Source organism: Asparagus officinalis, chromosome 2 (assembly GCF_001876935.1).
Source record: "Asparagus officinalis chromosome 2, Aspof.V1, whole genome shotgun sequence".
NCBI lineage: Eukaryota > Viridiplantae > Streptophyta > Magnoliopsida > Asparagales > Asparagaceae > Asparagus > Asparagus officinalis.
The window spans coordinates 4,584,152-4,611,404 of NC_033795.1; the positions used below are offsets into that span (position 1 = coordinate 4,584,152).

Below are 27,253 nucleotides of genomic sequence, written 5' to 3' on the forward strand. Positions count from 1 at the left end.
TTTATGGATCTCAAGACCCAGTCTCAGGCACATGTTCGAGGACGTTGTGAATCTCAATATGGAGAGTGAAAGTTTTATGAACATGAGTGATGCCCAATCTCCCACGGACAGCCCAGCAAGTCGCCCTGTTGGAAGAAAGAAGGAGAAGACAAAGAGAAAAAAGTCGATGGAGTTTAGTTTTGAGGAGGGAATTATTAAGAGTATGCAAGAGATAGATGCTAAATGTGAAATGAGCTGGGAAAAAATAGAGTGATTGATGATAACAAAACTTGAAAATGAAAAAAATAAAATTAAAGTAGAACAGCGTGACCAACAATTAGCTCTTTAGCGTGAAAGCGATGATAGACAAATTATGTTGATTGATCTAAGTAAGATCGCCGAGCAAAGTGAACGTGCTTACTATCAACAAAAAAAACAAGAAATTATTAATAGAAAGGAATATAGAGCTCTATCATTCGACTATGGATTTTCCTCGAGAGAGCCAAAAGGATTTTTTGAGCTTCTTAGAGGAGCTGTAGGAGGAGAAAACGAATATGGATGTCCCTCTGGAGATCAAGGAGGATTTTCTAAGTTTGCGGGAGAAGCTAGTTTTGTAGGAAGAAATGAATATGGAGGTTTATCAAGAGATCGGGATGGCACCGGTAATTATAACTATAATGACCTGCTGGAATTTTAATTGTCTGTTATTATATTTTATGTTTGCGACCTATGGTATGTTGTATTAGATGTTTATGTTTTCTTTCCTGCTCTATCGATGTATGCTTTATCACTGTTATTTCAGATTTTTTTAATATGTTGTATTGCATTATTAATATTGTGTTCATTTTAAAGTTCTCGTCGACACATAATTTCTAATGTTATTATTTTTTTTCTAAATAAATTATTAAAATATAATTATTAATGTAAACTATATCTAACATTATTAATTTTACTTTTCAAATTAAAATATTCATAAAATATTCTAATTTGGAGAGTGGTAGAGCTGGAGATGTTCTCACGCACTCCCTCTCTGAGAAGAGGAGAGGAGTTTCTATCCATCTTCCCCTCTCCTCCGCCTACTCTCTCGAAACCCTAATTCCTCTCTCTCTCTCAAGGTTCTACAGTTTCCAAATATAGTATCTTTTAGGGTTTGCGGAGCTGGATTGCCTTTCGTTCCTCGGCCGAATCTCTATGCGCCGCTGGTCCAGCGGCTTCGTCGATTAGGGCCTCGAGGGGAGCACAATCCAAGAGCTTGTCTAGGGTTGGGGCTTGGATTGGGGTATTGGACTGGTTCTGATGGTGGTGAGGCCGGGGTTTGGTTAGGGTTTTAATTGAATGCCGTTAGGGGATCTGATGGCTGCCCCTCTATTCTCTCATTCTTCATCGACGACTACAATCGTGATGAGTCATGTAGATGACTATAATATGAGAGAGGATAGAGATTCCGGGCCGAGAAGGGATTCGGAGGCGGCGCGCTGCTGCGCTGGCTGTTGATTCGGAGCCTGCGGTGTGACAGCGACGAGTAGTGTTGTTTACTTGCCGCAGACTGTGGTCTCTGGCGACTTTCGGCATGATGGGTTCGAGGAGAGCGTGCCGCTGGGCCTGCTGAGAGTGGACCGGTGTCGAAATGGCGGCCGAAAGACCGGGTAATTTCAAGTTTTGCACTTATATCATGGCTAACATTTGTTACTTTATTATGCTGATTATGAGCTATTTTCACTATTTGCACTGGTGATCTCTAATGGAGAATAGAGATGGTACAAGGAAGGAAGGAAGAAATGGTATTTAGTCGGTCTGTAAGAGTTTCTGCACACCGAGGGCATCCTAACGTTCAATTAGGCCAAGCTTTTGTTTGAGAGTAGTTTATTGAGTTCATTATGGATCATAGGACTGAGAAGGTTAGTAGAGTTGTAATCAAATTCGGTTATTTAACTTGTGAATGGCTTCTGCAAAAGCAAAAATATGTTAGCCAAAATCTGCATTATTATTGGTTGGAGAATCCGAACAGTAAGTTATATTCTTCATTATTATAAAATTGAAGCAACGATGCAGGGAAAAACCAAAAACATTAAAGCGTGTTCATCATTACTGATGAACTTGAACTAATACCATGGTTGTGCCTGTTGTTTCTAGTAACGAAGGATAAAAAGCTATTCGGTCTGGCTTCGCTTCAGGTTGCCTAATTATGGGTGATTAAAGTTATGATTATTACTGCCTTATCACTTTTAAAAGGCATGCTCACTGGAGCTAGACGTGAAAAGAGAAAAAAAAAAGAAAAAAGAAAAAAAAGAAACCCCTTAAAAGAGCTTCCTTTGGGGAGTTTGTAAAATGTACTGGTTATCCTATTATTGCTCTACAGGAACGAAATGATGTATGCCTTTCCAGCTGGTTTTTTCCCTTCCAAAATTAGTTCCCTGAGTTGATTAGAAGAACTATTCAGCACGGTAATTGCCTATAATTCTGAGTTGAACGATATATATTTTTGTACAAACTGAACTAACATTAAACAGTGAGATGTATCATAGTGCATTTGTTGTGTCCCACTTGATACTGTTGACATATTGTATCTATATCTGTACCCTGCTATCTTCACTTGCTAAGGTCCATATACATATAATGTTTAGAAAGGAAAAGTACTATGACAAACATGTAAAGGCATGAAAGGTAGGATTTGTGTGTGATAATTCTTGATGGGAGAATTAATATGACAGATATGTATGGATATTATATATATATTTGATATTATCCGAAGTGAATTGGTGCATGTCAAATCCTGGCAATATGAGTCTAGGTACATGTACTGAATTTGAAAGCCATGATTGCTAAGGATAGTTTTATTCTTCTGCAAGAGCTCTTTCCATCTCTAAACTTACCGTTATTTGCATGCACTACTAATGAAATAACAAGTTATGGTGTTAGTATTAGTGAAATAAATGAGTTAATGACTAAGTTCCTGGTGCAGACACCTTTTCATATTTTAGTCCGTAATCATAACCTTTTCAAGCGCACGCACATGTGTGTGTATATGCGTGAGTTAATGCTGGATATTAAAATTGATATAGTTCAACTGGTTAACACTGAAGTAAATAATAGCTTAATGCTAGATTTCTAATATTGATGCCCATAGTTGTATTTGTGTAAACATATAAGCTTTTGGTGCAGACACCTATTAACCTCAAAGTCTAAGAGAAACTATAACGATCCAACAAGATACATACTTCATTATAATTTACCTACTTGTCTTCTACCCAACCAAGATTCATTTTGGCTTATAGTGAGCATACTTAAGGTATAGTGAGTACCTTTTCGTCAATTTACTGTTTTGAACAGTTGAATTCACAGTTTATCATCAATTCATCATCCTCTGTCATCAAATCCATTCGTAGGCAACTTGAAGCAACTGCTTTAATAGTTTTACCTAGCAAAAGCTTCTTAATTCTTCAGTCATGTGTTAATTTCACCGATTACCCTTTTGTTTCTTGGCAACCGCTTTCATGTCTAACCTCTTAATCAAGTGTACTGTTGTCAAGCTTTTCAAGGGTTTTCTTTGATCCCTTGTGCAACCTCAATTAGTTGCAGTATTACTTGTTGAATAAATTGTGATAAGAAAGTCAGAGAGCTTCCTGTCGACGGCTTTGAAGAGATAATTTGGTCTACTGTGAACGTATTATTCTGCAAACCTCTTTATTGTTTGTAATGCATTTTTAACCTTTCTCTTTGATCTTTTAGTTTCACTCTGGGCCTAGTTCAAATCTATCATGTTAGAGAATTAGCATGAAATGTTACATTGGGTTGACTACAAGTTTTCTATTGCAGATGAAAACCGGATGTGTGGCGCTTGTATTATGTTTAAACATTGGCGTTGATCCATCTGATGTAATAAAAATTTCTCCTTGTGCCAGAATGGAGTGCTGGATAGGTAAATGTAATATATGCTGCTGTTTCCTCATCTTCTCACTATTGATTCATTTATATGTTGATATTTTTATCAACAGATGCAGTAATAATGCCAATTCTTTTCTGAAGTTATGAAAGTCGGCCCTACTTGACAATCTGTTTCCTTTAAAACTTTGACATTGACTTTCACATCCTAATAAAACCTCAAGTACCTTCCTCATAATACCTAAGAATTCTGTAAATCTCGCAAAACTTGCTTACAAATTAAACAATGTTATGTAAACTTGAATACCTTATTGTGAGGCATGACGTTTATTTTGTTATCCGGAAGCTTCATTCATCTTAAAAAGTTTACAGGGCTTTTAAAATTTTAAGAATCAGCCACAAATGTTAAATCATTGGATAACTTCGTCAATATTTGTTTAAGTATTCATTAGATTCTTTTGTGATATTAAGTGACACATATCATGCATGGTGCACACAGACTTAAAAAGGGATAGAAATACACGCATTGCGCAAGCATATTTGAAAGAAGATCCCCTGGCTGCTGGTGATCTTCGTTTTTCCTTTACAATCTTTTATGACTGGGCATTAATTGGTTTGATCTGGTAATGTTTTCCCAATAATCAGTTGCCTTCTGTCATCATTAGCTGGATTGGCATCCACTCACAAATGATCTGGGTAACAGGACCTTTGAAGACAAAGGATAGCATAGAAAACATAATTAATATTTGATCAAATAGCATCAAACCTATAAAGAAATTTAAGAAAATGACACATGTAGAATACTCTACGACTTGAACTAATCGATACCATATAACAAACATGAAGGCAGTCGATAAGTATCAGTCTCATCTCTGATTGATGGATAATTTTAGTTTTCTTTTTGGGTGTGTCAGATCCATATTCTATGGCTGCATCAAAGGCTCTTGAGACTATTGGGAAAACATTGCATGCTCAATATGAACGGTGGCAGCCCCGAGTAACTACAAATCTTTGCTATTTGAGTATCACTGGAAAAAAAACTTCTAATAAATTTAATAGTTTTCTGTCTAATGTACAACAGGCTCGTTACAAACTTCAACTTGATCCTACTGTTGAGGAAGTGAAGAAGCTTTGTACTAACTGCCGCAAAAATGCTAGATCAGAGAGAGTCTTATTTCATTACAATGGTCATGGAGTACCTAAGCCTACAACTAATGGTGAAATTTGGGTTTTCAACAAGGTTCTCCCTCTGTATGTGAACTCCGTGTAATAACATTAAAATATCATACTAGTTGTTTATTGTTTTAATTCCTGAATCTTGTTGCAGAGTTACACACAATATATACCATTACCCATTAGCGATCTTGATTCTTGGTTGAAGACACCATCAATATATGTTTTTGACTGTTCGGCTGCTGGGATGATTGTTAATACATTTATAGAGGTACAATAGCTGTACATCTATTATATCAAAGGGTAAATTGCATTTATACCTCCCAAGGACGGATTTATGTGTGGACTTGTGGAGGCACTTGCCCCCATGAAAATTTTAAATTTTTTACTAAAAGATATACAAATCTGCATGGTGTCCCCATAGAATTTTAATGGGTGCCCTCAATCTACAAACAATGAGACCAAATAGAGAACAATTGTGAAGAAAATATGGTTGCAACCTAGTAGTATTTTGTAGTTTTTGTGATGAAAATAAAATTGATCATGTATTCATATGAAAATGACAGGTAAAAGTTATATAAGTGAGATATTTGTTTCTATTGGTAGAATTTATATTATAAAAGTTATTAATTTATATGTATACTTTTATAGTTTTATGTGTGCCCCCATAAGAAAAAATTTGTGGTTCCGTCCCTACCTTTCGAGGTTTTAAAGAGTGACATTTATTCTGCCAAACTCTTATCACTTTCCCCAATATTAATTCTTGTTAAATGAAAACTTAAAAAGACAGTTCTGCCCTTTCCAATAACATTTTAAATGGAACTAAAAGAGAAACCAAATAAGTAAATTTGTGAATATTAGAAAACAAATAAAATTTAATGAACTAGAAAATGAGAGAGAAGTGGGAATATATAATCTATATTTGCATGTATTATGTTGTACACTATAATATACGAAAGAAAAAAAATAATTTTTGCTTTAATAAATCCATATCGTGGATACCAAAACGATAAATGAAATACGTAAGAGACAATTTCGTCCTAAATGCACATGTAATTTGTCTTGAGTGATATCTACTCCTCTATACTTATAGGAGGATCCGAAGTTTCGCTATTTATGCTACAGTAAATAAAATAAAGCTACAGTAAATGAAGCTACAGTAAATAACACAACAACTTACTGCAGCAATATCACTGTAGAACAAAACAGAATAACGTGGCATTTTATAAAAACTGCATCACTTATAAAAAATTACTGTAGCATTTAAAAAAGAATTACTGTAGCGCAAATAAAAAAGGGCCGTGCTTTGCACGGGGTGCACACTAGTATGCAACAAATAGAAGCCTTGTGGTGATGGTGGTGTTTTTTTTTTTGGGGGTGTGTGTGTGTGTGTCCGCGCGCGTGTGTGCGTGGGAGAGACTGATACAATTTACCCTTATAGCAGTTATCTCTGTTTTTTTCCCTTTCAGTTTTGGAATAGCCTTAGCTTAGAAACATGATAGTTGCTTCTTGGTTTTCTATGCTAAATTATTTCTTTCTAGCGACAAGAATGGGACTCTTCCGGGGAATCTGCTTTGTCAAAAGACTGTATTCTGCTTGCTTCCTGTGAAGCACATGAGACTCTCCCACAAAGTTCAGATTTTCCAGCTGATGTGTTTACTTCCTGTCTCACTACACCAATTAAGATGGCACTACAGTGGTCAGTTTTTTGTGCCTTTTGTCTTATTATAATATATATGCTTGTGTTCACTTGTTATGATCTCCAAATTTTTTACCTAATCACATGGCTATTGTTTCTTACAGATGTTTCTGCTAAATTAAATTTTTTACCATTCAATTCTCTCATATTTGTATTTAGGCATCTCTGGAAGAAAGAATATCTCCAGTTCATAGCCGTATCTCTGGAGCTATCTTATGACTTTAGATGTACATTTTACACTTTTTTGTCTGAGCATGTGATCTCTTTACTGCTGCTTATAATATCACTTAAGATATTCTTCCTTCAGAAATTAGAAAAATCTACAGTACCCAAATTGTCTTAGTTGATAATAGCTGCTTGTAGTTATTGTTTCTCAAAATGTTAACGCAAAATTACTTTAAAACACATCTTTCCTCTGAATAACTCTTGAACTATTTTATTATAACTTTAAGTGCACACTTAACACTCTTTTGTCTGAGCACGTGGGCTCTTTACTGTTGCTTGTATTATCATTTATGGTATTTTCCTTCAAAAATTAGAAAAATTTACTTCTGTCAAAATTTCTTTGTTGATAATAGCTGCTCGTAAATTGTTCCTCTAGATATATAACTGCAAACTAACTTTAATTATATCTATCGTTGGACTTTATTCTAGATCAGAATCAATGTTGAAAATAACAAAAATGAATTACATAACGTTTGGCGTCATGTTGAGGGTTAAGGAAAAAAACTCAAAAAAGTGTAAGGGTCCTAAGGGATAACATTTGTTATATTATTTATTAATTATTTAGATATTTTATAAATACAAACAATTCATAATGACTTTTATACTTAGAATTATCAAACTTTTCAAACATAACATCACAATTATCAAATATAAAAAATATAGTATCATAATTTCTTAACAAAAGTTAGTCATATATGACTAATAACCATTCCAAAAAGTATCATGAAATGATCAAATACGTTAACGTCGTCAAGTTTAAGGTAATAAAAACAATTCTAAACACTTCTAACTCTTGAGTTCTTAATTTCTCAAAAATATTCTAATTCCTAATCAAGTTCATTACATTAACCAAACTAAACATGATTTTGTAACCATAATAAGAAAATTTTCATACATAGAGATTGCGAGTAAACTTAATTTCACAAACTTTAGTTTTAACTGAAAGTTAAAATCTAATCAAAATCAAGTAATAACTGAAAGTAATTATCTAACAAGCACAATTAACTCATGAATTAATCTCGATACTGTAATTTTGTGGCAAATATTAAAAAAATTATGTTGAAGGGTAAAGAAATGAAGCAACAAGTTTGATATGATTTATGGTAAATTGGCAATATAAAACATTAGAATTTGGAAGATAATTTTAGAATGACTATTTATTTAAATGATATAAATTGAGATGCTGGATACATAACTGAAAAATAAAAAAATTTACCTCATCGAAGTCACAGAAGCTACCGATAGTTGCAGGAGTTTCAGAGGAGGCAAAGAGCTAAGGTGAGGAGGCGAAGAGATCGCATATTCGCAAAAAGAGAATAGGGTGATCAGGACTAAAAGGGGTAGGGTTTAAATGATTTGAACGGTGAATATGCATTAATGCGTGCTAATCAGAGATGCACTTTAACCTAAAAACCCCATGTTGACTGGTTATATAACGTAACACACATTTAACACAATATAACGTGTTTTTTGTGTTAAACAGTTTCAATGTTAAATGAGTGTGTTACCTAACAAGAGGGTATTGTTAAGTTACAAAACGGGTTATATAATGGATTTTGTATACAATTATCATAATCAATAGATGTTATCAGATCTCATTGTATTGCATGTCCAAGTTGTTGAATGATGTATATTTCTTACGAATTTAATTCTTCTGTGAGAATTTTGTTAAAACTTAACATTTGTGCATTTGTTTTCATATATCTAAAAAAAAATACAGAAGTTTGACTTCCCATTGGCACACCTTGCCTTAATGGTTGCTTCAGTATTACACATAGTTGCGTGATTCCCTGGATCCCCCTTCGAATCATCATACAGTTCCTTTGAACCAGTTCTCGGTACATTTGCGAACCATCCCCTCTGATACACGAATTGCTTCCCCAAAATAAGCATACTGCTTACAAATACACGGGGCGCAAGGGCCCTTCAAGTGCACATGAGCAAGACGTAATGCAATGTGCGCAATCGAGTGATGGGAGACGCACAATAGAACATATTAGTCAATAATTTTACTATAACTAAATACCTATGTTAATAAAGCATGAAATGAAGCTATGATGCCAATATGAACTATGTGAAAAGAAAAACAGAAAAAAGAGCGAACTCCATAAAAAAGACGTATTCAAATATTATGTATGGGAAAAATATTAAAATGCACACTTAGCTTTCTAGTTTCTAGTTCTACTATATACATAGGAAAACTATAAGCGGACCAAAAAATATTTTACAATGTACCATGGACCGTACTTGCGTATCAAAGCAAGCTACTACTGTCGAATCCAAATTTTCTAAGTGGCAAATTGCGTACCTGAATTCATACCACGTACCGTAATGTATCACATACTGTGAAACTATGGCTATTACATGCTTTACTTGCTGAAGTATTATAAGGTCCTTGAAGAGAGAAGTTATCAAGTATATTAAATGATGCTGTAAAGAATGGACATCAGTTGACATTGAGACCATTGTGGGGTTCAGATATAGGGATCCACTGTTGAGATTCTTTAGGAAGGGAATGAAGCCATTTATGGTATTTGAGGCATTGGGATTTACCAAATGAGATTCTTTTAAGAGAGTTTAGTTTTGTATACAAGGATCAGTAGAAAAGCAACAAGTGCACATCACATGGTTTATCTACATTGTATATAGTGTTGTCAGCAATAATATTCTTAGTATTTTTAGAATTTCTTCAAATCAGACTCTTATATAACTATTTGAACTCTGTTCGTTTAAGTGGTGCCAATAATGTCCTTTCTGGAATATTGTGTAAATCTATGATTAGTAGACATACACACATCATGTTCAGGCATGGACATGGAATGTATGTGTTGGGCACATGTCCAATATCAGGACACATGGACGCAGACACGACTCTCTCTCTCTCTCTCTCTCTCTCTCTCTATATATATATATATATATATATATATATATATATATATATATATATGTGTGTGTGTGTGTGTGTGTGTGTGTGTCTCTGTTTTTTTGTCTGAATATATGTATATTTGATCATGTCAGAGAAAAATTTAGCAAAACGATTCCCGTACAACAATCAGCTTTTGTTAAAAGGGGTAATATAATAGTCAACAACATACAAATTTGTAGTGTCAGATACGAAGGGCACGAGTCTTGTGTCCTGCTGCGTCGGACACACCACGTTTTTGTTTGAGAATTGTCCTAAATACTTTAGGTTTAAGGTACTTACTTTTTTACAATGCATGCTTCTTCTAATAGCCATCTATTCTTTAATTTTTTAACAGTTCTTTCTTATCCCTTTTTCAGGTTTTGTTCACGGTCCTTGCTTCATTATGTCCTAGATCATTCTCTTATAGATAAAATTCCTGGGCGCCAAAATGATCGTAAAACACTTATGGGGGAACTGAACTGGATTTTTACCGCCGTAACTGATACGATTGCTTGGAATGTCCTTCCTCATGGTATCCTAGTTTACTTTGATTGTTAGGGCCTGTTTGTTTGCCCCAAAAAAAGGGGAAATCAAAGAAATGGAAAACTATTAAATCAAAGAATTGTTTTGGGAGTGTTTGGATTGCTAAAAAAAAGAAGAAGTCAAAGAAATGGAGATGAGTTGTCACCTTATTATAGGATGATGTGAGCGATTTTTTAAGAAAACTTGTTTTGATGTTGTTTGGTTGGCGAAAAAAAATAAGGAAATGAATTATAAGAAACCAATTTCTTAAAAAAGTTTGTTTGGTTCTTTCTTAAAAATAAGAAAATAGATGAGATGAGATGAGCTGTCATTGTATTATTGGGTGATGTGATCCAAGATTAAGAAAAGCATTTTCACAACTTTTTGGGATGAAAACAAAGAAATAGAATGTTAATGAGATGAGATGAGTTGTCACAATCTTATTGGATGATGTGGGTGATTTTTAAATATGAGATGAGATGAGTTGAGTGATGTTGTTGATGAAAATAATATTTTATTGGATGTGGTGGATGTGATGGATGAGTTGTTGGATGAAAATAATATTTTATTAGATGTGGTGGATGAGTTGTTGAATAAAAATAATATTTTGTTAGATATTGTGGGTGAGTTTTAGGGATGGAAATGTGTGAAATTGTACTTTTTGAGATTTCTTGCTTTTCATTTCCATTTTTCGGTTTTTTGGGAAATAACCAAACAGGCCCTTAGTAGAATTTTCCACTAGTACATGCTATTTTCTGTAGTGGGTTTAGCTTTGTGCTGATGTGGAAACTGACAATGTGCAGATCTTTTCCAAAAGTTGTTTAGACAAGATCTACTTGTTGTTAGCCTTTTCCGTAATTTTCTACTTGCTGAACGAATTATGAGAACTGCAAATTGTTCCCCAATATCTTATCCATTATTACCATCGACCCATCAACACCACATGTGGTATGTATTTGTAGAATATTTATCTTGATTTCTCTCACATATTCTTATTTTTTGCCCTCAACTATTACTCATTACAGGGATGCATGGGACATGGCTGCTGAGATCTGTCTTTCTAAGCTCCCACAACTGATTTCTGATCCAGATATGGAATTTCAGGTTACTTTTTCTTGTATTGGTGAAACAGTATACTGCATTTCTCATATACGTGATATACCGTTACTTGACCTTTGTCACGAATCACCAATGAGCATTTGTCTTATTTTTTTCTTTCTCCTGTTCATTTTGATCTAAGTTCAAATATTTTTTTTTTCAGCCAAGCCCCTTTTTTACAGAACAATTGACAGCATTTGAAGTGTGGCTAGATCATGGTTCTGAACATAAGAAGCCACCGGAGCAGTTGCCAATTGTACTCCAAGTGAGGAACTTGTTTTGTGACTTAATGTTTATCTTCCATGCAAACAAACAGGTTCTTGCTTATTTGTTTTCTCCTTTTCAACAATGTGTCTATTAACAATCTCATCTCACGGGGATTTCTGTCAGTTAGCATGGTTGCTTAGTTAACATATTTTCTGGAGTTTCCACTTATTTTTTCCTCCTTCCTACTGCTTCCAAGGCTCATTGAAAGAGAAATAAACCTTTGACCTTGTAATTTATATATTCTTGTTGATTTTAGTTTCAAGAGCCCATATCCCTTCTTTTTAAAGATGTTTGATTTGAGTTTGTTAGTAGACGGATGATGGTTAATTCCTTATTTCGAAAGTGATCGTCTAAGATTTTCTTCCTTATTTTCTGTAGTGCTATAGTTAACTATTGGCCAATGTCTTAGTAAATAGAGAACCCAAAATGAATTTTGGCTAGCTAACAGGTAATTATCTACGATTGTACTTCATTCGTTTTTTACCACGCAATTTGTAGTTTGTTCTGTCGGTTTCAAGTCTAGTACTGTTGGAATTATGCATTTTATTTTTATTACTCTTTTATGCTTTGTTGCTGATTACTCGATGATTCTAGGTTTTGCTTAGCCAATCACATCGATTTCGTGCACTAGTACTTCTTGGCAGATTCCTTGATATGGGATCCTGGGCTGTGGACCTGGTATTTTGAGTATTTGTGCATTGTTACCCTGTTTTCTTCCCTTTACTTGAGTAATAATTTTGAAATTTGAGTTAGCCTTTCTCCACATTCACATTGTGAATCCTAGGCCTTGTCTGTTGGAATATTCCCATATGTGCTCAAGCTGCTACAAACAACTGTGATCGAGTTACGGCAAATTCTTGTGTTCATATGGACCAAGATACTTGCCCTTGATAAGGTATCTTTGGTGCCAAATTTACCCATTTTTACTTTGAATCAACAATATTGCACAATTTTCTTCTTATGTTAGGAATATCACTTGCTGGCAGTATTTTAGGAAAACAGGTTTTATGTATTACTTTCTTATATAACCATCTTAATAGTCTTTTCCTTTGTTTATTTCCTTGGATTTTAGTCTTGTCAGGTTGATCTTGTAAAGGATGGAGGCCATGTATATTTCATCAAATTTCTTGACAGCATGGATGCTTACCCCGAGCAGCGCGCAATGGCTGCTTTTGTTTTAGCAGTTATTGTTGATGGACACCGGCGAGGGCAAGAAGCATGCACTAAGGAGAGTCTAATTCATGTGTGCTTGAGACATCTGCAACTCGCAAGTCCTCATGAAGCACAGACTGAACCCTTGCTTCTTCAATGGCTTTGTCTCTGTCTTGGAAAGCTGTGGGAAGACTACCCAGAAGCACAGCTAATTGGCTTGCAGTTAGATGCACCTTCCATATGTGCACCTCTACTGTCAGAACCACAACCTGAGGTGGGAAATATTATTTTCTCCTTAAAATCTAATAGAATGTCCAGTTGCATACTTATTTTGTATCTAGACTAATGCACTTCTCTCTTATGTCAGGTTAGAGCTTCTGCAGTTTTTGCCCTGGGGACCCTCCTTGAAGTTGGATCAGACTTTAGAGATGGACATAGTGTTGATGATGATTATGATGACGATGAAAAGACAAGGGCTGAACTGAACATCGTTAGGAGTCTTCTCCTAGTTGTTGTAGATGGTAGTCCTCTGGTTAGAGCAGAGGTCACAGTCGGTATGTTTATTATTCTGTACTATTTTATTTTGTATTGATGTGATTGAAGTTATGTATGATAGTGTAACAATTAAAGTGGGAACTAATGAAGGAGAGACTAAATTATTTCCAATAACCATACGTTTACATCAAAGGATAGCTTTAAGTCCTTATCTTTTTGCTGTAGTTATAGAACACTTACTAGATATATTCATGATGAAGTGCCATGGTGTATGTTATTTGCTGATGATATAGTATTAGTTGAGGAGACTAAAACATGTATAATTTTTAAAGTAGAAAGGTGGAGGCAAGCTCTTGAAACTAAAGGTTTTAGAATTAGTAGAACAAAAACAGAATACATGGAATGCATTTTTAGTAAAACTAGAAAGAGAAAAGAGCCTACAGTACATACTGATGGCCAAAAAAAATCTAAAAGCAATCGATTTCGCTATTTAGGATCAATCATTTGGCATGATCGTGAGATTGAGGATGGTGTTGTCAGTCGAATCAAATCCGGATGATCAAAATGGAGAAGTGTTTCGGGAGTTTTGTGTGACCGTAGAATACCTGTTAGACTTAAGAAAAAAAATTCTATAAACAGTTATAAGACCAACAATGCTTTATGGATCAGAATGTTGGGCAATTAAAAAAACATGTATAAAAAAATGAGTGTAGCAGAAATGAGAATGTTGAGATGGTCTTGTGGGTCTACAATAAAAGATAGGATAATAAATGAATACATGTATAATAAATTAGAGGTTGCTTCTATTGAGAATAAAATGAGAGAGAATCAATTAAGATGGTATGGCCATGTACAACGTAAACCTCTTAGTACACTGGTTAGGAGAAGTGATAATATTATAGTTAATGAAGCAAAGAGATCTAGAGGTAGACCTAGAAGTATTTGGTTGAAGGCAATTACGAACGATATGGTTATGGTTAACTTAACAAATGAGATGACCCATAATAGAACGTAATGGAAGAATATGATTCATGTAGTTGACCCCAAACATTTAAGATAATGGCTTTGTTGTTTATTTTGTATTGATTTTATGTGTTTTCATAATACTACTTTACTATTTGTTACAAGTTCATTTTGATTAGAGCAATATAATATGTTACTATAAGAGCTGCCCTTTATGTTGCAAACTGATCCTATAGTGTAGTTATGTAAATTCCGTCCTGACTCTCTGGTCTATGTTCAGAATTTTTTTCAGTCCATTTGCATTTTTAAGCATGTAGCCAATGGGTTGAGCCCCTTCTAAGGGTCACCCATTAGTCGTATGTGACCTTGAACCCCTTCTAAGGGTCACCCATTAGTCGTATGTGACCTTGAATGATACATATGGAGGAGGGCATATCTGTTGACAAATTAATATTTAGTCACTAACACTTGGAGAAGTGATCAATGGGTCGTTTTCATAGTTTTTCATGTATTGCATATTTATATATGGTGTATAGATGCAGATAGATGCATATACAAAGATCTGAAATTAAGGAATATGACAATCAAAGTATATGGGATATCGGGGTAGTATTGGACAGACAATTCATATCGGATTTGAGGATATCAAGGAAATATCGGGGATATGTAGTAAATATCGGAGTGTCATATTGAATGATGTGGATAAAACATATATAATATAATGACATAAAATGTAATCTAAACATACTTAATGAGATCTAAGCATACAAAAATGTAAATAATATGTGTTTAGGATTACTAACTAATTGTAAAAACTTATTGAGCTAAAAGAATCTACTAGAGTTTGCTAAAAAAACTTCATAAAGCTGGAACTTTTGCTGAATAATATTAAAAAAAATTTACAGAACTATATTATTTTGTGACAAGCCATGTAAAAGGATATATCGATCAACATATTAGCCATGACTTTATATACCGGATACCGGGGAAACATCGGACGGCTAAAATTTATATCGGATTGCAAATACTAGGAAAATATTAGAATTGGATATATGTAGTAAATGTCAGTGTTATATTGGATGATTTACATATATAATATACTGTCCAAAAATATAATTTAAACATACTTAATGAGATATAAGCATGCAAAAATGTGAATAATGTATGTTAAGGATAGTAGAAACTTGATTAGTGAAAAAAGCTACTAGAATATGCTAAAAAGCTTCATGACTGGAATTTACGATTAAAAAAATTAAAGAAAATTTAGAGAACTATATTGTTTTACAACATCGAAATAAAAGAACATATTGGCCAACATATCGGCCATGTCGGCGATATATTGCCTAAAAATTACCAAAAAATTTAAAGGATATTAAGATATATCTTTTTTGCGGCAAGCCTTATAAAGAGATATATCAGTCAGTGTTTTCAAAGGCACGTAGCTCATTGTGACTCTTGCGACCTACGATGTGAGGCGGTGGTGAAGCGCCCCGCATCTAATGCGGTAGCGCCTCTTTGCACCGTGCAGGTAACACACTTTTTGCACAGGACGCATGCAGGACATTCATTTATTTTTTTCTTTAACATTTTAATAGGGTCTTTATATCGAATAATCCATACCTCAAAATGAATAATAAACTCATTACTCTATTTTACTAGACTGATTGAGGACCCTAACTCATTCTCGTTTACTATTTAGTTTTTCTTTAAATTAGTCTTGATTTGATTTTTAGTTTGGAAAATTATGAATTTTACTACTATGTTGGGTGTGTTACTGTGTTAGCATAATGAATTAAGACCTCATTTTGTTATTTGGTAGTAGATATTATCTATTTTGACATACTATTTATGTGAATATTCATAAACACGTTCTTTCATGCTTGATTATCTATCTTGAAAAATTATGTGCGATAAGCGTCTCGCTTAACTCGGGCCTAGGCATTGCGCCTTGCGCATGTACACGTAAAGAAACTTTGCACCCCTCATCGTGCATTGATAATACCGATATCGGCTGATATATCAGCAACATTGAGGATATTTAAAACAATGATATTAGCTAATATATTGGCCAGGGATATATCCTAAAAATGCAAAAAAGAAAAAAGCGGTAAAGGATTGCGGCAAACCATATAAAAGGATATATCAGCCAACATATTAACTATATCAGGGATATTTAAAACAGTAATTTAGTAGTTGCTTGCTTCTTCAATATATGTAACACCCTAATCTGGTCCTATTCAGAACCAAACACAAAAAAGAAACTACTTAATAGGAAAACATGCAATGAAAATTGTATTATAAGTAGATAATAAAAGTAAATTAGTTATTCCCCCCTTCTTCGAGGTCTTGGGCCATTATATTTAGTGTTCTGGACAAATTAATTGAGAAAGTAGACAGATGGAAATTTACTGAAAGAGTTAATTGCAGATAGAAGCCCTGTAGTATTGGCCCAAGTGTGGAAGACCTCCCCGGTGAACTTTTTTTGACCCTCTTTAAGTGTAAAAAATATTAGCTATTGGGGGTCTATACATCTTTATAAAACCTTTTTTTCCTTCTCTTCTAACAGTGAAAAAATTCACTCAGGGGTCTATCTTCACAATTTAGAACTATAGGGGGTCTATCTGCAAGTGGGGGATAGTACAGGGAGTTTATCCGCAATTAACCCTTACTGAAAAGTAGACAGATTAAAATAAACATGTGAGAATTATTTGAGAAGTAGACAAATTAAACTAAAAGGTAAACAAATCTTTCTACTTTAATATAAGCCATCCGTTTGTTTCATGTAAGTCTATCTATCTTTTCTGTAAAACTGTCTAGCTTTGTTACTACTCTATCTGCCTTGGTATGATATCATCTTCCTTTGATACAGGTCTATCTACGTTCAATGTAAAGTTGTCTATCTTAATATAAAATTATCTTTTCCCTTGACATGTCTGTCTAAATTGTTATAAGACTATATACCTATTTTACAAATCTATCTGCCTTCATATAAAATCATCTTCCTTTGGTCCAAGTCTTTCCATCTTTATTGTGAAATTGTGTTCCTTTTTTTGCAGATCTGATTCAGAAACAGAACTTGGTATCTCATGTCAAGATTAATTTCCAAATAGAATATAAAGGAATATTATTAGTATTTTAAAATATTTTAGAACAAAGTGAGGTAAAGGGGATAGAGGGAATCTTTTATTAAAAAAAACCTTGAACTACCCGAATTGCAGGGAATCACATGTTTAAATGACTTTTTTGTTTGTGTTTTTTTTTGTTTCTGTCTTTGTTTTTTTTTTTTTTTTTTTTTTTTTTTTTTTTTTTTTTTTTTTTGGGGGGGGGGGTTTGTTTGGGGGTGTGGGGGTGTTAGTGACATGTTTTCTGTAAGTTCTATTATCCAAATTATATGCTCTTTGCATACTTACCTATGACAATTTCTGAATGGCAATCTTACATAGCTCTCCAATAAGCTCTCTTTTCTTGAAGCTGTTTCTACTGAGAATCTTATGGCAGACATATGATATAAACTGATCATAAACTATCCTTGTATCCCTCCATTTGCTTATCTGTTAGGTCATGAAGAGCTGCATATGGTGTAATGCTTTATTTCGATGGTTTAATTTGGTTTGAGAATGAGACTGTATATTCTTTGACAGCTCTTGCCCGCTTTGCCTTTGGCCATAACAAGCACTTGAAGTCAGTTGCTGCTGCATACTGGAAGCCTGAACCAAACTCTATGTTGAAGTCATTACCATCATTGGCGAATATTAACAGTCCAAGAACTGGTGGTGCCAGCTCTGGCCAGTATATGCATCCAGGAAGCTCACTTTCCTCCCAAATTGGGCCTGTGATGAGAATTGGTAGTGACAGCATGGCCACCACCCAAGATGGAAGGATTTCCACAATCAGTCCACTTGCAGCTGCTGGGATCATGCATGGTTCGCCAGTATCAGATGATTCCTTCCAACATTCAGAGTCCGGCATGTCAGTAAAAGAAAACACGAGCAATGGAGTCATCAGTTATTCTAATAGATTCATGTCTCTTGACAATGCATTGTATTCACAATGTGTTCTAGCCATGTTCACTTTAGCAAAAGATCCATCTCCTCGAGTTGCAAAGCTTGGCAGGAGCACTCTGTCTATAATTGGTATTGAACAAGTTGTTTCCAGGACAGCAAAGTCTAGAGGAAATACTTACCAAGGAGAACATTCAGCTCCATCTGCACCCTCTAGCCTTGCTGGGTCGGCACGCTCGTCGTCATGGTTTGATATGAATGCTGGTAATTGCTTTGTCTTGTGGTCAGATTTTTTTTCTAAATTTTTTAATGTTTAGCTAGTGTTCCTTGATGCATGCCCTTTGTTATGTACATCCTAAGTCATGACAAATCTGTCCTTTCTACAATACTGCAGAAATTTGTTTCTTTAATTTTTGTTCTTATTATGTTACTTTATTATGCAGGTCATCTACCATTGACATTTAGAACACCTCCTGTTAGCCCCCCAAGACAGAATTACCTAACAGGGTTACGACGTGTTTGTTCCCTAGAGTTCAGGCCAAACATATTAAATTCCCCAGAATCAGGATTAGCTGATCCACTCTTAAGTTCTGTTGGATCATCAGGGGCTTCTGAAAGTTTACTCCCACAATCAACTATGTACAACTGGAGTTGTGGTCATTTTTCAAGGCCACTTCTTACGGCAGCTGATGATAATGAAGAAATCATCGCTGGAAGAGAAGATCGGGAGAGAATTGCATTAGATCGTATTGCCAAGTGCCAACACTGTTGTGAGCGGATCATAATCACACTACTTTCTCTGTTTACAAAGTATTTTTCTCTGATCATACTGTTAACTAGTCTGTATGATTATTTTATCTCTATGAGTTGCAGCTGTAAGCAAGCTTAATAATCAAATTGCTATCTGGGATACCAAATTTGAAACGGGTACTAAGGCGGCATTACTGTTGCCCTTTTCACCTATTGTTGTTGCTGCTGATGCAAACGAAAGAATCAGGTGACTGGAGATATATACTTCAACATTATTCTTGGTCTTATAGAATTTCTAGGATATCATGTTTTTGACAACTACTATGTTTTAATTCTTGGGATATAACCCAAAACATGCATGATTTTCTTTTAAATAAATGCCATTTACTAGTAATGGTCATTTGGTTTGTTAGCTGTATGGTTTGTGATTAATTTTTTTGATGCTGAACTTAATTTTCAAAATTGTGGTATATGGATATATTTTAAGAAAATATGGGCAACTAACATCATGGTAATTCATGGGATTTGATTTACTGGAAGGGCTTTAAAACTGCAATTCATTAGCATAATATTTTAACGTAAGAACTCTTGAATTGTGTTTTTCGGGAATTATACTATTGATGTATGTACCCATATCAGTTGCTTATTTACCTTATTGTTTTGTCTTATGCCAACTGCATCGTCAAAATATAACTAAGTATTGGTTAAAGATTTACTGCTTAGCAAGGATCTTCTAAATGCTATTTTTTGAGTGGAATAGTGAGAAGGATTTGATCAATCACAGAATATGCACTTTCAAGGGTTCTGACCCTGCTCTGTAACGTTGGACCATATAATACCACTATACTAGATGCATGTATTTCAAATGGTTTGGTGTGTGAAGTTGGGTTTACATCTTTTAAATGCTTTAATATGTGAAGTTGGTTATCTCTACTGCAAAGTATCCTCCGCCCCCCCCCTTCTTTCTGTAGAAATCACCTTTGAAATAGGGCGCCACTATGAAAACCACCTTTAAAGGAGTTCCGATAGCAATCAACTACTTAGACCTTTAAATGTTGAGTATTCTTCTGGCTAACAATAAGAAACTGAAGGCTTAGTTTACTGAGATGGGAAAAAATATAGGGTTAATGGAGAATGGAAACAGATGTTGGAATATGAGAATAAAACACTTACAGGATTTCAATCGAAAATTCACCGGAAACTTAGTCAAGGTAATTGATTGCTGCCAAAACCCCCTTGAAGCAGTTTCTGTATTAATGAAGCTTTAGAGGTGGTGTTCACATTGTTGCCTTATTTTCAAGGTGGTTTCTTTGGGGGGAAAACAACTCTATTTCGAAGGTGGTTTCGTTGTTTAGCTTTGTTTTTTTTCCCAACCAGTAGCGGTTTTGTTTGTGCTGGTTATAATTTGAAAATAATATGGTGATTAATCAAATGATTTCTACTAAGCACCAATCCATGCACTGGGTAGAATATTGTGATCAAGGCCGATGGTTGGTTGTTCGTAGTCATCAAACATGCTAACCAGTAAAATGAACAGTTTTTCAGTTTCCCACTTTATCACACAATTTTGACTGCAGTGTAAAGTGAACTAGCTGTCATAGTCATTGCTAATATATGACATTTACTGTGTAGGGTATGGAATTATGAGGAAGCAAACTCATTGAACACATTCAATAACCATAATTTATCTGATAGAGGAATATTCAGGCTCTGCCTTGTCAATGAGCTTGATGATAGTTTGCTTCTAGTTGCTTCAAGTAAGTTTTATTTCTTTCTCTCCAATTTATAGACATTTTTGTCAGGTATAGGAAACTTTTTTTGGTAATCTTTTAGAATGGCCAAAAATGCATTCTAAATGCAGGTGATGGGAATGTTCGGATTTGGAAGGATTATACCCAGAGGGGTAGACAGAAACTTGTGACAGCATTTTTATCAACTCCAGGTCATAGACTTGGTGTTCGAAGGTTGGATGCAGTTGTTGACTGGCAGCAGCAATCTGGTTATTTGGTAGTGTTCCTTATACTTGTTTAATCATTTTTTGTGTTCCCATTACCTTGTACTTGTTTTGGTACTTATCCCTGCATATTTTCTGTGTTATATTACAGTATGCTTCTGGCGATGTGCCGTCTATCCTGGTTTGGGATCTAGATAAAGAGCAGAATGTTTGTTCCATACCATCTTCTTCTGACAGTGGCATATCAGCTTTGGTTAGTTTTTTCTGCTGCTGCTTACATATCTATATATCCATTTACTAGTGAATAAATATGTCCTGCTATTTGTTATTATTTAAGATCAGTAATTGTATAACATTTTGGTATAAAATAATTTTTTGTATCTATTTTTTTCAGCTGCTGATTTTGAAGTTCTTATCTTTCAATATGTGAAAAATGTATTTCTGGGTATTCATCGGCTGATCCACTGCAATGAATTGGCTTCCACATGTCAATTAGATATGTTTCATATTAAACTAAAAGTTATCCCAAAATAAACGGTACCGTTCATGTGCATAGAGCCATGAACTTGCTGTATTATTCCATCTAATAATGAACAGTATTTAGTCTCGGTCTGTTTCAAGATGCAGGACCATTTGCCTTTGACATACCAAATACCAACATGGATCACATTTATAACTTAATAAAGTTCTTAAAGTTTTTTCAATTGCTCATCATTTGAACGAACCTCAAAAATCTTTTTTTTTTCTTTTTTGTTGGGTTACAATCCAGCCATTATGAAGTTTTAAAGTCAATTTCTGGGTCCAGCTTTGTTTCCATACTTCTGGGACCAAACTTCTCTATTTTGTGACAAAGGTAAAGTAAATGCTCTCTCTTAATTTTGAACTGCTGGCGCATTCCTCGTGTAAAGCCTTGATACACTCGTGCAACAATTGATTAGAAAATGTGTTTGGCATAAGAATTGGTCTTGATTCGTTCAGTTTTTTTCATACTGTACTTTTTATGTTTATTTTATATTGTAAGTTGTCATCTTGTTAGTTTATAATCGTTGTTTCTGATACTGTTCCGTTTTGTAGTCTGCTTCACAAGTTAATTGGGGTCAGTTTGCAGCTGGCTTTGTGGATGGGTCTGTCAGAATCTATGATGTTCGCACTCCTGATCTGTAAGTTTCTGATATTTTCTAGAAGATTATAAGTTTTTTCTGATAGGGTTTTTTTCCTTCCTAGAAGCTACCTTAGAAATAAGGTAATTATATGGAAATCACATTTCAGACTCAATTTATACATGAACCACCTTTAAAGTGAATTTTTGTTGCAATCAACCACCACAAAGTCGAAATTTTTAGTAAAAATCCAAAATCACCCTTAAAAAACTCACATTCAAGGCACATGACGTGTCTTTTTTAGTGTTTAGGTCTTGTTAGAATGCAACTCACGTATTTTGAACTTGATTTTTTTAATCTTATTATTGGTATTTTAGTGAAATTTAATTGGGAGGTGGTTGATTGCAACAAAAAACCCATTTAAAGGTGGTTTTATATAAAAATTAAAATTGAAAGGTGTTTTCCGTATAATTACCCTATGTTTAAGCTGGTTTGTTACACCTGAGCCTATGAGCCCGTTGGCATGAAGTAAACCATAAGACCCACTGAGAGCAACTCGTTATTTGGTTAAAGTCACTGCTAAAAAGTGCTAGCACTTGTTGCCCTTGTGTCCTTTGGATTACCTTGTAAACACTTCAAATTCCCTACCATCTTCCCCATCATATTTCGATTTGGGACTATTCTCTCTGTTTTTATTTTTGGTATTACAATGATGCCACCTTACAAAGGTGATGTCATCATCGTAACATGATAATTAGTCCGCCCTAGTATCACTGCCAGATGATATGGATTCTAGAGATGTCTCATACGGGTTTTAGATTTTAGATGTGGCTCCCACTGCACTCATGCGGTGTAGCACTTAGTCCTGCATAACACTTAGTTCTACACTTCCGGCTGACTAATTGGTCTGATATCATTTCGCACGCCCTGGGCCTGCGAGTCTGTTGACGTAAAGTAAACCATGGGACTCACTAAAAGCAAGTCGTAGTTCGGCTAAATCCACTGCCAAAAAGTGCTAGCACTTCGTTGCTCTTGACTCCTTTGGATTACCTTCTAAGCACTTCAAATTCCCCGTCATCTTCTGATGCGGGACTATTCCCTTTCTTTCTTTTTTATTTTTTTTATTTGGGGGTGTTACAAGGTTTCTAGGGAAAAAAACCCTTTCTGATATTCGTGAAAATTTGCTATATACATTTTATTGGGACACATTTTATCGGGAAAGGTACTGACGCCTTGCCTTCTTTTGTAGTTTAACCTTCAAAGATTTTTACAGATTTTTTTTGTTGTCTGCAAATGGTTTTGCAGGCCTGTTTGTTCAACAAGATTGCATAATCAGAGAGTGGAGAAGGTTGTTGGGATAGGCTTTCAGCCTGGCATTGATCAAAGAAAGGTAACAATGTGTAGCATTTCTCCTTACAAACGGACACGTTCAAGAGCACTTAATATAGCTTTCCACATAGGAGAATTCATACAGCAGAAAAATATAATAAGTGTGACAATGTATATATTAAGCTATCATTAAGGTTTCTATATATAATTTGAGAAGGTCAATAGTTTGTTTTCTGAGACATTTCTTTTGATTTTCAGACGTTTCTATGTCCTTTCCAATTCATGAAAAAGAAGTCTGTGTGTTACATTTATCTTATCGAAATGCAGATTGTGAGTGCCTCCCAAGCTGGAGATATACAGTTCCTCGATATAAGAAATCCTGCCAAAGCATATCTCACTATTCATGCCCATAGGGGCTCTCTGACAGCATTGGCTATTCACCGTCATGCCCCAGTCTTTGCAAGTGGATCAGACAACCAAATTGTCGAAGTCTTCAGCTTAGAGGGGACACCACTGAGCATCATTAAGTATCATCCTACATTCATGGGTCAAAAAATTGGTTCCGCCAGAAGCCTCAGTTTCCACCCATACAGACTACTACTCGCTGCTGGTGCTGCTGATGCTTGTGTGTCCATCTATGCTGATGACAGTTACCAAGCGAGGTAAACATTAATTACATGAGGAACATCATCTCGGGATGAAGAGCTATGTTGATAATTCTCAGTCCCAACGGCCATGGCTGCGGGACCAAGAACAGATGGGCAATAGTTTACTGCAACAGCCCCATATTGTGTCATGAGATGGACATCTAGACGTCTGGTCTTCATATCAAACTTGTATGTTACAATATTCGTTAGCCTCCCCTGCGGAATGTCAAATATCGTCAGGAATTCCTGCGCTACCATCAGAGGCTCTCACAAATAATCTTGATACCGAGGCAAAAGCTGTGAATAGTTTTTTATTTTCTTTAGATCAATTTGTAAAAGTGCCTATTTTTTTAATCCCCCCCCCACCACCCCCACCCCCACACACAATTTTTAAAGTTCTGCCTAAATGAGAAGTAAGTTATCTTGTATCCGAGAAATTCTTGGCTAATTATCATCCTGATGTTTAATCTTGTATTTTTGTGTGAACTCTTCAGCAAAGTAGTTAACTTAATGCTGGTTATGGATGTATAAAATGGATTATGGGCGATTTAACGTCCTACCTTCTATCCTTCTATCTTGGGGTGGGGGGAATAAAATATCATATAAGTTGTTTAGATGGCTTACTCATCTGTTGCTTGGCTTACGTGAATGAGGAGGAGAAGGCAAGTAACGTACCACCAACCGTTTACAGTTGCATTTTGGTTCTGTTAGTTGTGGCCGTTCTTTTTAAACTTTGAACTACTTGTACGTTGTAGCTATAAATAGCTCACTGCAAGTTTATGACCATACAATTTGTTGTTGTGAAGATTGTTTATTGTGTAAACGTACATATGCTTGGCTATGGTCCTCTTATCCTACACTGCTTACTGATGTTTTCAGAGGTGCATGTTTTTGTGGAAGTTTTTAATGTTTCAGGCTGTGTACTTGTTGTGTATCTCATGCTCAATGATAGTTCTCTTTCTTTACGCTAGCTACTCCAGTTTTCTTTGATTTTTTTACAAGGCTTCAGCTTCTAACGTTTTAGGAAGTCTTTAATATTCGAGGCCTGGTAGTATGCACGTGCAAAGGAACTTTACCATTTTAGAGGAAAATTTTCTTTTTGGGAAAATTGTTTCAAGGCCCCAAAAGTGGATTTTTCTTGTGGCTTAGACTCATGTACTTTGGCCTATATGCTAAAATCCTTAAAAATTCAAAAAAAAAAGTACTTGAGCCCTATAAGTCCTTCTCTCAGCCGTATTTGCACACAGAGACCCGAAAATATCTTTGCTTTTCTCCCTGTGCCTCGAAAACAATTGCTCAAGAGAACCTCAGCTATGATAATCAGACCCGCTCCCCTCGCTCCCTTCGCGTCAACCGCAATTTCTTTTTCTTTATACCAAACATTCACAGTCTCAGTGATAATAATCCTATGAGTATATATCACACAGCAAGTGGACAATTGTGCTTACTACTTTTTGTCCACAAACCACAGTGTAACGCAAACCATTTAAATGGGCACACGAAGGCCTCTGTTGTGGGTCCCCATCGTATACAAGTCTATTGTTTAGTCAAAATATTACATCACCTAGAATAAACAGCTGATCGATGCGTACAAAACACCCCAACCCCAACTTTAGACTGTTTCTCACCCGACCGTACCCCCTCCATGAGACTGGCGAAAATGATGTCATTGAGAAAGAAAAAACTTCAAATGTGGGAGAGGGTACGTCGCTTGTAGTTGGAGACGACAAATGACTACATCGAGGGGTTTTATCTTTGGAGGACGTACATTTTATATATTTGTTTACAAGGCGAGAAAAGTTTAAAATTCAGGGGATTTTCGGTCAAATAATCAGATTGGCCTATAAAGTAACGCCCATTTGCCAGTAAGGTCTAAACGAAAACACTTTTTGGCTCGCGCTTTAACGCGCGAGCCAACTCGCACAGGAACAGGCGGGGGGCCCCCCACTGTCCAGTGGGGGCCCTACCCCCTGTTCCTGTGCGAATTGGTCGCGCGTCCTGTAAATGCGGGCCAAAAAGCAGCCGCTGACGCGTCTAGAAAAAACTATTTGGTCGTGAGAACAAAAAACCTATAAAGTGACACACTTAACTGAACAAGGCATATTCCAGTTGCTAAAACTCTAATTTCACTCTCTATCTAAGTATATAACATTCTTGACAATAAGCAGATGTCATTGGCGAAATGAGAAAAAAGCTTTGCCATACATCTCCTACAATATCCAAATCATTGATACCTCACTCACACCCAAAAAGCGAAAAAAAATCTCCCACACCTCCTCCTCATTCCAGTTCTTTCTGAGATGTTCTACCCTCACCTCCTCTCTCCCTCTTTCAAATTCACCTTTCTTCTCAAATTTCTCCTCCACGCTTCATTCTCCTCTTTTCTCCTTCCCCTGTGACGCCTTGAAACCATTGCAAGTGATTAGATACGTGTACACGCGAAGCAGTAATAGACCCATCGTACAAGACAGTTCAGTTCATGATTTATGAGCAAAGCTTTTCTCAAATATAAATTATAAATGATTTATTACTACAATAATATAATATATATATATATATATAATATATATATATATATATATATATATAGTATATATATATATATATATATATATATATATAAGTATAATATATATATAATATATATATATATAATATATTAGAAAAGGCGGTGTATCATTCAAATCCTCTAATTCCGGCGAGGGTTAGGTTCCGGCGAAAGCTCCGACGAAGCTTGAGAACGCACGCAGGCGAGCGGGGGCGTCGACGTCAAGGCGAAGTTGACATTTCGAAGTCTGCAGCCGCACCAGTTTCAGGTGGAGGCTTCGAGCAGGCCCGAGCTCGGAATTAATGGAAAACGCGACCCTCGCGTTTTTTGGATCGCGACCTTCGCGTTTGGGAAATCCGACCCCGGTTCAGACATCCGACCCTCGCGTTTGGGACACCGACCGCGCGTACAAGACTCTAACGTCCGCGTTTTGGCGGGTCCGACGTCCGCGTCTTTGCGCATGGCATGGGCGACAGGCTGTCGGCCAGCTGTCAATGGTTGCTTAATATAAACCCCTCGTGCCCCTAGGGTTTTGTTCTTGGTTCTCCTGCCTCTGATTTCTTA

The 27,253-nt window shown here is 35.7% G+C and overlaps 1 protein-coding gene across 1 annotated transcript; it reads left to right on the top strand.

Annotated features, from left to right (window-relative positions):
* LOC109829999 (regulatory-associated protein of TOR 2-like) lies at nt 979–24,697 on the top strand. Its single transcript, XM_020397128.1, is given in 25 exon segments — nt 979–1,453; nt 1,496–1,567; nt 1,570–1,625; nt 3,796–3,898; nt 4,776–4,858; nt 4,943–5,101; nt 5,189–5,305; nt 6,576–6,733; nt 10,241–10,395; nt 11,189–11,333; nt 11,411–11,489; nt 11,647–11,748; nt 12,345–12,428; nt 12,535–12,645; nt 12,823–13,176; nt 13,270–13,456; nt 18,002–18,625; nt 18,805–19,131; nt 19,235–19,358; nt 20,744–20,868; nt 20,973–21,118; nt 21,217–21,318; nt 22,140–22,225; nt 23,471–23,555; nt 23,822–24,697. Coding segments are annotated over 25 exon segments (4,062 nt in total). The 5' UTR covers nt 979–1,314; the 3' UTR covers nt 24,161–24,697.